Source organism: Montipora foliosa, chromosome 14 (assembly GCF_036669935.1).
Source record: "Montipora foliosa isolate CH-2021 chromosome 14, ASM3666993v2, whole genome shotgun sequence".
NCBI classification, from domain to species: Eukaryota; Metazoa; Cnidaria; class Anthozoa; order Scleractinia; family Acroporidae; genus Montipora; species Montipora foliosa.
This window is the reverse complement of record NC_090882.1, coordinates 13,482,848-13,495,347: the sequence shown is the minus strand read 5'-3', so window position 1 is coordinate 13,495,347 and position 12,500 is coordinate 13,482,848. Positions and strand designations below refer to the sequence as shown.

The 12,500-nt window shown below is 40.4% G+C and overlaps 1 protein-coding gene across 1 annotated transcript in view; it reads right to left on the bottom strand.

The window, feature by feature from the left end:
- The window catches only part of LOC137984448 (uncharacterized), an 80,502-nt gene that overhangs the window by 32,128 nt on the left and 35,874 nt on the right, over positions 1-12,500 (bottom strand). Inside the window, 6 exon segments of the mRNA XM_068831622.1 lie at positions 2,044-2,192; positions 3,423-3,472; positions 5,056-5,174; positions 6,828-7,152; positions 7,875-8,239; positions 10,790-10,931. Coding sequence (XP_068687723.1) covers positions 2,044-2,192; positions 3,423-3,472; positions 5,056-5,174; positions 6,828-7,152; positions 7,875-8,239; positions 10,790-10,931 — 1,150 coding nt within the window.

The window sequence follows — 12,500 nt, the reverse complement described above, 5'->3', positions numbered from 1 at the left end:
TTTTGCAGGGAAAGAAACAGATGAATAGACCAAATCGGACCAAATTAACTCAAGGTTGTACTCAATTCAAACCCTTTCGGAATAAAACTATTTGTTCCAGGTATTTTCATATCATTTAAATGCGAATGCTGCATTATAATGCAAATACAATACACAAAGAATCTTAATCCCGGGAGATTAGAATTGGGTACAACTTTGAGTTAACTGATTTGGTCTATTGTTTATTTGGCTCATCCTCGGTGTAAAAACCTGTGAAACTCACAGATGACGTAACACAAAGGAAAACAAAAGAGCAGAAAAACATCAAACAATAACGTAACCCTACCACGAGCTAACAAAACAAAGAAAAATTTTCACAGGTTTTTACACCGAGGTAAACCCGTTTATTATGCCACAAAACTTGGTGTTCAAATAGACACTTTTCTGACGCTGATGGGGACAAACCTAATACCAGATTCGTACTCTTGGGTAATGGACTCTTGATAAGTGGTATTTTTGATAAGTTGGAGCATAGTTAATCGAGGGACTGGTCATGAAACCTTGGAACTTTCAAAGGCGAGATCAATGTTGTTGCAATCGATGTTGAATTGACCGTGACCATGCGCAATCTTTTGTTTTCGCTTCGCACGGGTTCGCAAATTAGTTGCGCATAATTTAATCGAAGGATTTGATTGGTTATCTTCTCGAAAAAAGGTGTGTTTTGAGCAGGGTCAAGGCCAAAAATACGGACAAAAACATGAAACAAAGGAACTTGTCCAGTTTCATAACCATCTCCATACATTAACTATGGTTGGAGAATACAGCATGCGCATGAGTTTCTTGTTCCAGGCCTTTTTGAGACAACATCGACCCCAAGTTTTTCTCTTTTGAGCTTGACTGAGGGAGAGAAGAGATTTGGGGAACCCTTAAACAAAGTGTTTTTTCGTTGCTTTTTGTGAAAAAAAATGAAAAGTGTCTTTAACTGGTGCATTCATGTTAGCACGAGGAGTGAGCAGGCAGCGTAAAGGTTCAAATCGCCAATTTTTGGCTATAAGAACCCTACGGCGCATATTCTACTTCACAGAGTTTCCCAAAGCCTCGGATCATGCGAAGACATAGGATCCGAGGCTCTGGTAACAAGAATGGTCGTGAGACTGATTTTATAATACCAAAACGAGCTGGCTATCGTGTATCTCAGGTGAGAATGTCGATGCAGTAACCGGAGTGAAGTCACGTCGTCACAATCGTTCCGTTCTGTCACTTACCTCCCTAAATTGGCGGGATGTACAACACGGAGTGTTACTTTACGTACATGAGGGTAAATACAGCTGTTTCTCTTTACTTGAGGAGTTTGGGGGACACTTTGTGACGTTCATAGTCCAGTTTCAAGTTCTCCCTGACCGCTGAATAAGAACACTGAAGACGCATTTTTACAGGGTTAGCCTTCATCTAAAGTGAATATAATTGATTTGTTTACTACTCTGTCTATTGTTTAGTTTCAAATTTTAGGTACTCTCCTGCCGGTATTTGTGAATATATTCAATTCAAATGGAGGCTAACCCTGTATAAATGCGTCTTCAGAGTTTTTATTCAGGGGTAATGAACAACTTAAAACTGGACTATTGACTGAATGCATAGATGGCGACCAAAATTGCATTCTTTTGTTTATGTGCTAATGAGACTCACTAGCCTCGCTCTCAAGCAACATTTCTTTTGTATTTTGTCCATGCAATCGAGGCTAGTGAGGCTAATTAGCACATAAACAAAAGAATATTTTTTTTGGCCGCCATTTGTGCATTCGGTCTATTACGTGCATTTCTGGACTTAAAACGCGACTTGCCATGCAGGAAACAGTCATTACCAGACTTTTCAGGACCTGTCAGGGTTGTTTGAGCCCCAGCAGACAGCAGCGTGGAGACCGGACCCCACTTTATACAGCCCTTGGTTTGATAATCGGGCACTGAAACGCTGTGATGGACCAATAAAACCAACAAAACCAGCAACCAAGACTAAGTCTTTTTATCTCAGTAGTTTATGACATTAGTTAACCAGGTCAGAACTTACTGTCATTTGCCTCAATATAATCGGCTTGTCTAGGGCTTGCCTCAAGCCACTCAACAACTGGTTCGGCTGCTTCGTATCCTGTTTCCCCAAATTTTACGGTGAGCTCGCATCCTATGGAAGAAAATGCTGAACCAGGAAGCTCAATGGGCCTAGAAACAGATAATGAAAGGCAGTTTTGACAAAGATGATTTGGCTCGGAAGTATTCCTCCACCACTTGCTAGAATTTTCGTTGCGAAGGAGATATGATGGAAGAAAGAAGTTTTAAAGTTTGTACGCCTCTCATTAAGTTCGGGTGCCCTTAATTATCTTTGCGTTCATTTTATAAAGTTTGCTTGTGCTCTATTAAGTTTGTCTGCAAATTATTAAGTTTGTAATCGTTTTGTGTCCATATCGATCGGCCAAGATAGTGCAGGGCCAGTTAATAGGGAGTTAAAGAAAGAACGACGGCCACGCCAATATAAAAAACGCCACAATACAAGAACAATACATCATTTGTTAAAAGAGGAAAAAAAGTACATATTCAGGCGTGCGGTACTCTGAGTATCAATGACGTGTGAAATCACCAAATTTCAGTTTTTGACGACAACGTGGGCATACAGATGTGAACATCTTTCATTCTCTAATTTTACTCTGAAACCAGTCCTACACAATTTTCGCTTACTACGTGATCGAGATATAATAATCGCGGAACACTTAATTGAGGTGACGTTTTCGTCGTTGTTTTAGATCTTAAGGCGCCCGCAAACGAGGAAACAAAGTTGCAGAAACATTTCTGCGGAACCAAATTTTTTCCCTTTTGCGGCCCCAGGAAACATTTGGTGCGTAAGTAAAATTTGTTTCCCGGGAAGCAAAAAGGTTTTCTGAATTTGTTCAGAAACATGTTGCTTCCTCAGATGTTTCCTCGTTTGCGCGCAGAGGAAACATTTAAAGATCCTAGACTCTAAAGACGACGTACGTGCTGCAGGCGTGTTTTATTACTTCTTTTCCGTGCTTTGAATCGTAATAACGCAGAAAGATCAAATTTGAAGAATTGCAGAGACCGTCCTTCTGCACTGTATCGCCTTTCCAAATAATACAATAATACACTGCATACTTAATTGACCACTCCTTTGGCTTTTCAGGGTCAACCAAACACAATCAACGAAACGAGAGAGCAGAACAACTACAACAACAACTGGTAAGAATCCCAACTGGCCGGAGGCAAACCAGTTGGCTATTTACAAGTTCGGCCGAGACGTTGAACCAGGGACTACCAGGGTCAAATTCAACGAGTGGCTCTTGAGCCCGGGAACTCAGGATCTCAAGGCAAGCGTCCTAACCACTGGGCCGCACTTAGTCTAGCCACGATAAGGTGGGCAACGACAGAATCAATTCTTACCAATATCTGTGAACAATGACGTCAGCACTGCTATTTGCAACCATTTTGATCTACAACGCGAAGAACAAATGCTGTTAAACATATTTTCTCGCGCTTCGGAATGCACACGTTGCTTTGCAGTCGGTATGTGTTTTTTACTTTCAATTCTGCTGTTTGTGCACTAGTATAAAAGGCATAATTTGTAAGTCAAGGTCACTCCGGCGACGGCATCTCTTGCTCGCTACACTTCTGTAAATTCTGCAGATGTAATCAATTTGACTGTAGATTCATTTGAGTATAGAGCAGTTTTCAATTAACAAATCGAAAGTGGTTCAGCGTTGTCTGTACTCTTATCGACAATGATATTCGTCATCACAGCAGCCGAGTGAGTCCACAACAAATTTTGACCACTGTAATGACGAATATCGTTGTCGATAAGAGTACAGACAACGCTGAACCACTTTCGATTTGTTTTCTACCACAATATTCAACGCTAAAGAAAGTTTTTATTTCAGAGCGTGAGCAAAATCATGACACAAAGAAAAAGCAAGCGTTGTACATAACTTTCTCGCAATATGATTGTTTTATTTCCCAAAATGGGCGTTCCTGATTGGCCATTACATTGCGTGACAAATTGACGCGAGCCTGACGCGTACACCGTTGTCTACACTCTTATTGACAACGGCAAATAAGCTAATCAGATTGCAAGATTACAAGCAATTGAGGTAAAAATGACTGGCGAAAGTCATTACCCGATTGCAATTGCTACGCTTGGTGATTGGTTTAAAAATCTCGCGCCAGTTTACCAATGAGAAGGAAAACCAAAACCAATCCTGATTTGCACGTGCGATTTGTCTGGCGCTTTGACCAAGTTATACGGAATTGCTACGAATTTGGATTGGTTCATTGCGCTATTTGCACCTGTTGTGATTGGTCAAAGTAATTTATTCGGTATTCGTTTTACGACACTCAATAGACCTTCTGCACGATGACGCCATATGCTCAAAAGTTCACCTCCCAGCCTCGTTTGCACAAAATTATTCACATCATCTGGACATACAATATTGTTTTCTTTACAAGTTTGTTCCTTTGGGATTCAGCTCAACCTAAAATTTACAAGTTTGATTTTCGAATTTGAGGCTAATATAAGGTGGTGAAATCAGCTAGTATCACGCATGAGGGCTATTGGAAACCGCTCTAATCAAATGAATTGTAAGAAATTTACATTGGTTTTTGGGGTCGTGTTTGAGTACTGTTTTTTCTTTCTTTTCCGCCGACGCCCGTATCATTGTGCCACGGCCCAATTGCTCAAAATCCAATTAAGCTAGTCCCTAATTGCTGGAAACCACTCATGGGTTCCTGTGGAAACATTTCAAAAAACTGCAGTTTATTTAATGATCACACCAAGTTTCCACAGGATTTGTAGCCTTCGACTTTGAATTGAACTTTTGAATTCCTTAAGCACAAAATTACTGAGGTTTTTCAAGAGAAAAATCAATCCTGGGTTGGTATTTAATCGCGGATTATTGAACTCGGCAGTCGTCTAGCTCTCAATAAACGAGATGGATATTCCTGACTCTTGTTTGCGTTGATGTATGTAAGTAAAGCATTTGACAAAAGATGGATACTCGATATTACATGAAGTTCTGCTTACATCATTTGTTACCATGTCTGTATTTGTGATAAATTCAACGGATTCAGGATCTAAGAGACTTTCTGTCCACGTTATGTCCGTAAAACTCAAATTGGCGTGAAGCTGTAAATTTGGTCCACCTACGAAAAAAGCAACACATTCTCCCTTACATGAGATCATAAAACTGAGCGGTTTTGCTTTGCACAGCTTTGGTTTTTCATTGTTGTGCTTTGTGATTGGTTCAAATCTCGCGCCACATTATTAGCCAATCAAGGGCAAAAGCAGGCGTTTTTGCGCCCTTTGCCGTACCAGATGAATGCACTTGCTCTGCCTTATCACTGGTACATTTGTTTAACTGTGTTTCTTATGATTGGCTATAGTAATAACACTACCTTCATCTTCTGATCGGAAGGTCTTGGTTTTGGTATAAAAACTGCACGTCTACGCAAGCCTCCGAGTTCCCTAAAAGTTTTTGCTACCTTTATCAACAGTTCATCTTAATCTAGTTAAATGTTTTCGCTTCAATTATTTTCTTCCTCAGTTGCATGAAGCAAAAACAACAGTTTAATTAAGGGCCGGAGGCCAAGTCACGATATTTGCCGAATTCTCTTCTGAAACGACGAAAAACCGGCCTTAGATAGGAGAATCTTTTGATGTCCCCTGATATAATGGATTTCGTCTTAAACGAATTTAGAAATACACAATGAACAAATACACAAACAAACAAATAAATAAGTCCATGTTAAAGTAGCCTCAAGACCCCAAATACAACAAATGATATTTCTGAAATTTACCTGATATTGTTGTCGAAATAAGAGGCAGCTAACGGAGGGAGACGATCAAGACGCTTTCGTATAAACGATCTTAGAAGGCACAACACAGCGAAGCGTGAAACGTTTTGCGTGGAAAATGTTACAGAAATGTAATGTCGCTAGCATGACGGGCCTACTATCAAAATCTTGTAAAGAACCACTAAATAGCCCTTATCGGAGTTATCAGAGGTTTTGCCACATGAACGAGGCTACGGGGTCATTTTGCATTGAATTGACTGTCTCTTAAGGCCAGGACACACTAGGCGATAAGTCGCTGCGACACGTCGCGGGGACAAGTCGCTGCAACAATTCTCCTTGTGTGACACGCTTAATTTTATGGAAATCATTGTCGCTGCGGCAGAATTTTGTCGCCGCAATCAGTCTCACGAATTCAAACCAGTTTGAATTCGTGCGACTAATCGCAGGGACAGAATTAGCGAAAGTAGCGTTTTCGCACCGTGTGTACACTTCCGGCAACAAGTCGCTGCGACAAAATATAAATGAACCAATGAAAGAGCGTCATATGGTCAGCCATATTGAATTAGAAAACTAGTTCACAACCCCCCTCATACGAGATCTCTGCGTGTACACCGAACAGGTGTCGTATCGCAGCGACTTGTTTTGCAAGTAGTACACATGGCCTTTAATTAAGCCTCTTTTGCATGTAGTTTTAAACAAAAGAAAATGTGCCTGCAGGCTCAACTTCAATAAGGTCCATTGAATACAATGTCAATTCGGAGGAGCAGGGTTTGATTCCCAGACTCGCCGTCATGCGTGAGTTGCGTTTGTTGGTTCTCTACTCTGCTTTGAGAGGTTTTGATTTGGGTACTCTGGTTTCCCCTCTCTTCGAAAAAAAACCAATGTTTGATTTGATTTAAATTAAATTGATTTGATTTCTATGAATCGTGTCCCTGCCCTAGAAGACTTGACACTTGAATAACGTTCATTAATTATAATTGCAATTGTGTAGTGATAGTTTACCTTTGTAGTAAGTGAAAAATGTAGCGACATCATCTCTGGATAGATTTTTGTACCATATAATGAGTTCATCAAAAGCGGCTTCCGGAAGATTCGCGTCGTTTACTTGTGGCCCTATTGTGAACCCCCCGACTTCCTCTGCAGGAAAATTGCCACCGATGCAGTCTTTAACAACGAAGTCCGTAACTTCAATCCCTTGAACAAAAACTTGTACATTATCAGGATCTGCGACAGTGCTGTATGTTAAAACATAGTGTGTCCAAATTTCCTTGGGGCTAACAAATCCGAAAACACATTTCCTGTTGGTGGTAGTGATTTCGAAAGCTACCTGTTAACAAAGTAAAAAGCGTTTTCTGTTTCCACTAAAAAAATACATAAAAGATTTTATGTATAGTCAAATGGGAACTCGGAAAAATTCGAGTACCTGATCAGATTGGAACCGACGACCCACCGTGATCTAGTACGGATGCTCTAACCACTGAGCTACTGGAGACTGTGTGGTGAGCAACGGTGAAATGTGGGTATAGACTACGACTACATCACGCAGTCACATAATCATAGTCTATAGTCACCACATAGTCTCCAGTAGCTCATTGGTTGGAGCATCCGTACTAGATCACGAGCGGGAAAGTTATAAGACAGTTTGGCACGAGAGGAGTGCCCTTGTGAATTCAAGTTCGGTCACCTTTCTCGTATTAGCAAAATCTCATAAATCAAGCATTCTAGCTTCCCTCCAAGGCGACTCCATTTGCAATTGTGCTAAGCTTTTTAACAACCCAACATTTGGAAAACATTTTTTCACAAAAACGTTTCAATTTTTTCACACTTAAGCAAGTATCCATTTTTTTAAGTAGACTAAGAGAGTATATTTGATAATGCATATGGTGACAAGAAGCTACACGACGTTTTATTGTTACAGTATTTCTTTTAAAATGTTTTTCTATATCCTTCATCGAAGCAGGTGAATTTAAAATTCAGTGACGCGGTCGGTATTTTGGTCCGTGATCTACAAAGGGAGATTTACAAAAAAAAAAAGAGATGCAGCCTTACCTGGGGAGTGTCGCCGACAATCTGGTACATTTTGTGACCTCTACTGCTATCACTATTGGAGGTAAAAAATACTTGTCGTGGCCCCTTAGTTTTGTGTTTGTACCGAAGCCACAGCATCAGCGTGAACCCACCGCTGCACAAAGACGGGTCAAAAAGACAGCTGTTGGCAAGTCCCTTGCTTAGCGTGAACACTCCATTATCTCCTTCTCCAAAGTAAACGGCATCACCCCTAATTCCTTTTATGGTGACTGGGTTGTTAGCTGGATGACCCCAGTCAGTCCCCGCAATATTCTTAACGTCCTTACACGAGTCCATTGTCCAGTAAAAAGCAGCGGATTTTGTGACTTCATCTATTTCTCGGACACCTTTGAGAATCAAGCAGAATAGAAGCGAGTCAACATGAGAACCTGTTCTTCAGAACCTTATGTAAGTGCAGATTAACGACTTGAAGCGAGAAGATATATGCTGTATATTTCATGCTGCTAATAACGACGTGAAGAAGAAGAAGAAGAAGAAGAAGAAGAAGAAGAAGAAGAAGAAGAAGAAGAAGAAGAAAAAGCGTGCTGTCAATTTAGTACCTTTACTCCAAAGGCCTTGGCAAACAGTTTCAACATCTTCAACATCCGTTCGATTTTTTTGAACAGCCATGTTAAAACCATTTGCCCCCGTCTTCCAACCGTGTTGAAACGTGTTGAGACCGGCGTGTTGAATCGAAGATGAATCGATGTTGAATGAGTTTAAAAGCGTTATTCTTAATTTCAACAACCATTCAACATTTCTTTTGTCATCGCGAATGTTGAATGAAGTTGACGCAGTTGGCCCCCCTCTTTCAACACTGTTGGGTATGCGCCTGCGCATCTCACAAATCGGTATTAGACGTGTTCATGTCCGTATTAGGGAGCTTACGAAACGAGGAAGACGACGGCTACGAGGACTTCAGTTAAAAATACGAGTTCGTGTTATTTGTATCACTACGAAACTATTTCATGTCGTTTCGCGTTAAAAATGTGTAGTAACTATAGAGGAATTAAACTTGTATGAGTGGGTTGGAAGCGTAGAAAGAGAACTGAAAATTCATCGTCTTGTCCTAACGTCCTCCACAGAACCTTGATTTTTGGTCATTTCACGTCGTCATTTAGGAGATGACGGCGAAGAAATGTACCAAAATGTAAGACGCACGTGCAGAGCGTGCAGAACCATTGTTTTTGCTCACTAAACCTATTGTTTTGTAGCGTCGTCGTTGCCGTCGGCGTCGTCGTTTCGTAAGCTCCCTAATCATAACAACAACCACGGCTACAACCTGGGACTGAATACCTGGCTTTTGTTTAACTAAATGTTGACGATGTGTTAGCAATCAACATCGTTCAAAATTGTTCAACAAAATCGAACGGATGTTGAAGAAAATGTCGAAACCATTTGCCCGGGCCTTAACTTGAAAAGCTACCGCAATCAATAAACTCAATGAATGTGGTAGTTTCCCTAGTTAGAGCATATTTGCATCATTATTGTTATGCAAAGGGTGTGTTGGAATAGTACGCCTAATTTGTTCCTGAAGCATAATTGAGTGTTTGTTTAAACTGAAATCTGGACACCGTTTATATCACCACAAAACCCCATTTTGTGTTCAAGAACTCACGAGGTGAACTATGACAACACGTTTAATTTGAGATCATTCACTCGTACCGCTTCCGATGGCTTAGACTCGTTTTCAAAAATCGTATTACTTACCAGGAACCCATGATCCGGAGCCTAAATCTCCATTGTGTTGTTGTCACGGCGTTTTCACAGACCGATTTATTTTTAGATTGAATTTCCCGCGAATGAGACTCCCACAGGAGGCAAAAGACCAATTACAAGAAACTAACCTGACGTCATAGGGTCACCTTTGTTTTGTTTTTTGTTTTTTTCGGAAAATGTAGTCTAAAAATAAATCGGTCTGTAAAAATGCCGTGACATAGGCCCAGTATGGGAGTTGACGGCTCCGGGTCATGGGTTCCTGTACTTACCGAATTGCGCGCCATTCTGCATTGTACCCTTTTAAGGCTGCCTATTTGATTCAGGCCAATTTTGTGCCTCGTTTATGAGTCGCATATCAAACGTTAGATCAATACTCCAATTTAAACAAATATTCAACCAATGCGCATCTTTTAGATTCAACCTAAACTGAATTTAAAATCGCCTACAAATCAGCCTTATCGCATGTACAAGTACAAGGAAAGGTTACGTTTATACCACCCTGGTCAGAGTTTTTCTCTGTCCTTGTGTGGGCCCATTTCCATCAGTAGGGCTAACGCTCACATGGTTCATATGGGATAGAAATCGAGCACTTCACATTACACTCTATTCAGTTAACTCTCTTATCGCATGTAGCTTCGTTTTTATGTTTCAGTTGCAATAGTACCTATTTTCAGGCAGCTTCCCGTACTCTGATTTCCCTTGTGTTGATATTTTTTTGAGGCTGGGCTATTTTCCCTCATTGAATGCCGGGACTGTAACCGACAGCAAGAAACTACACCTTCGTACTTTGCTTGCGTTTCTGGTAGAAACCACTCTTTATTTAAGGTGTTAAAGTGTCCGCAGCTATTGCTCACTGAACAGTCCTTTCGTGGACAACTTAAACCCAAATGATTACTAACCATTAGATCATTACCAGTGTTCTCACCAGGCGGCGCCCTGGCAGGATTCCCGCAAGAAAATTAGAAATGGCACAGACTTTTAGAAGGAACTTAGCAGTTTTTTAATGGTCAAGCGAATACTCCAGCTGTTTGCTTCTTCAAGTGAATGAAAACAGTTCATGAAAGATTTGATTGACTTTATTTTTCAGGAAAGGGGCCCCTGGGACCCCCTGAGGCAAAATCCTGGTGAAACACTGCTGACTACCCTAATTAGTATTAATAACAGGTTTTACTGGGTACCTTTGCTACAGCCATACAGCTCCACTCTCATCGATATGTGACGTTTCCAAGCAACGGGTCGGAAACGAATGAAGCGTGCCCACATGGAAGGGTTCAACTCGTGAGACACAACACCCTCTTGATCGATATTTCCATCAAAAATCTATTGATTAGGTAATGAATTTTTAGAAAGATGCAGATCAATGCATTTGAATGATTCCTTTAGAGAGGCAGAAAAGAAGAAGAAGAGGAAGAAGCAGAATAAAAAAGAGAATTCCGAGGACACCAAGATACTCCCATAACCCGAAAGTGTCGTTCTCCCTCATTTGGTCTTGCCCCGACAGTTTAATGTACAAGTCTAAATTTAGAATACGGGTCCCGCCAAATTATGGCCAATCAAATCACGCCTGATGACCATGATGCCTCTGACTGGTTTACAACCAAGTAGCTGCACGAGGAATTGCTTGCGCTTAAGGAGGCTCCCAAGAGTTTTAGGCTCGCGCGCAAGCTGGGCACTAGTATGGCGCGTAAAGCCTGAATCGCGCGTGTTTTTTTTTTTTTTTTTGTGCCGTTAGCGTGACCAAATCGGTAAAATTTACTGCTAATTTTCTTGCATTCCCTTCGGTAATTTTTTTTTTAATTGGTTCAGTTCTAACAACGTAATTACCGCTCGACAGTCATTTGACAACCGCTCTATTGAAAGTGATTGTATCAATTAGAAACCCCAGAAAATTTGAGCCCGGTTAACCAAATAATCTGAAGATTGTCGCTTTAACAACAATTTCTAAATTTCACAAAGAATGTACTGGCTCTTAAAGTGCTACTATAACCAAAAAATCAATTTTTATTTTTCTTTGGATTTGAAAACTATGTTAACTAAGCAGTAAGTGACCCAAGTTTTAAGCTTTGATTTAAAAAAGAGACCTGTCCATTTTAACTGGGATTTTCCAATCAAATGGTACGCAATTACTAACTTTGAAATCTTGAGAGAGCTGCATCGAGGAGAAAACGACGTCAAAGACTCAATAGTTTAAGAATGCAATGCGTGTGTACGCGGCTGAATTAATATGCAACACGGGAGTTCCGGGCTTTCAGACTTTTAAACTCGTGTTTTGCATATATAACAAGCTACGTTTACACCCTGAAATAGGCCATTTTCGAAATATCAAATATTCAGCTTGATATTGAGGCAGTGAGGACAAAGAAAATAGAACACGTTGAAATGAATCTGAAAAATATTTACATATCATCCACTTTCCTTTGTCTTTGTCCTCACTGCCTCACTATCAAGCTGAATTTTAATATATCGAAAAAGGCCTATTTTAAGCTGGTGAGTCAATGACGTCACTTTTCCTTAGATACAACTCTCTGAGGTCCAATCGGGTCAGTTTGGAACGTGAGTAATGTCGTACCGTAAAATCCCGGCAAAACTTGCATTCAAAGTAAACATCCTTTGGATAAAACTGATCAAAGTTCAAAATTTTGCCATTCAAGTGCTAAGCAATCCCACTTTGAAAATCTAAAGAAAAAAAGGAAGTGATTTTTTGATCACAGTAGCACTTTAAGGCTCTTTTTCGCTGAGTACTGAATCCAACAACATTAAAACAGGGTACATAAAAAAGATTAAACTAGTTCCTTGATCTTTAAAGTGAATTATTTATAACACGATGCCTTCTCAGACTGGATCAGTCAGAGAGGAAGCATAGCGATGATGTCACCGAAGATAGTTACC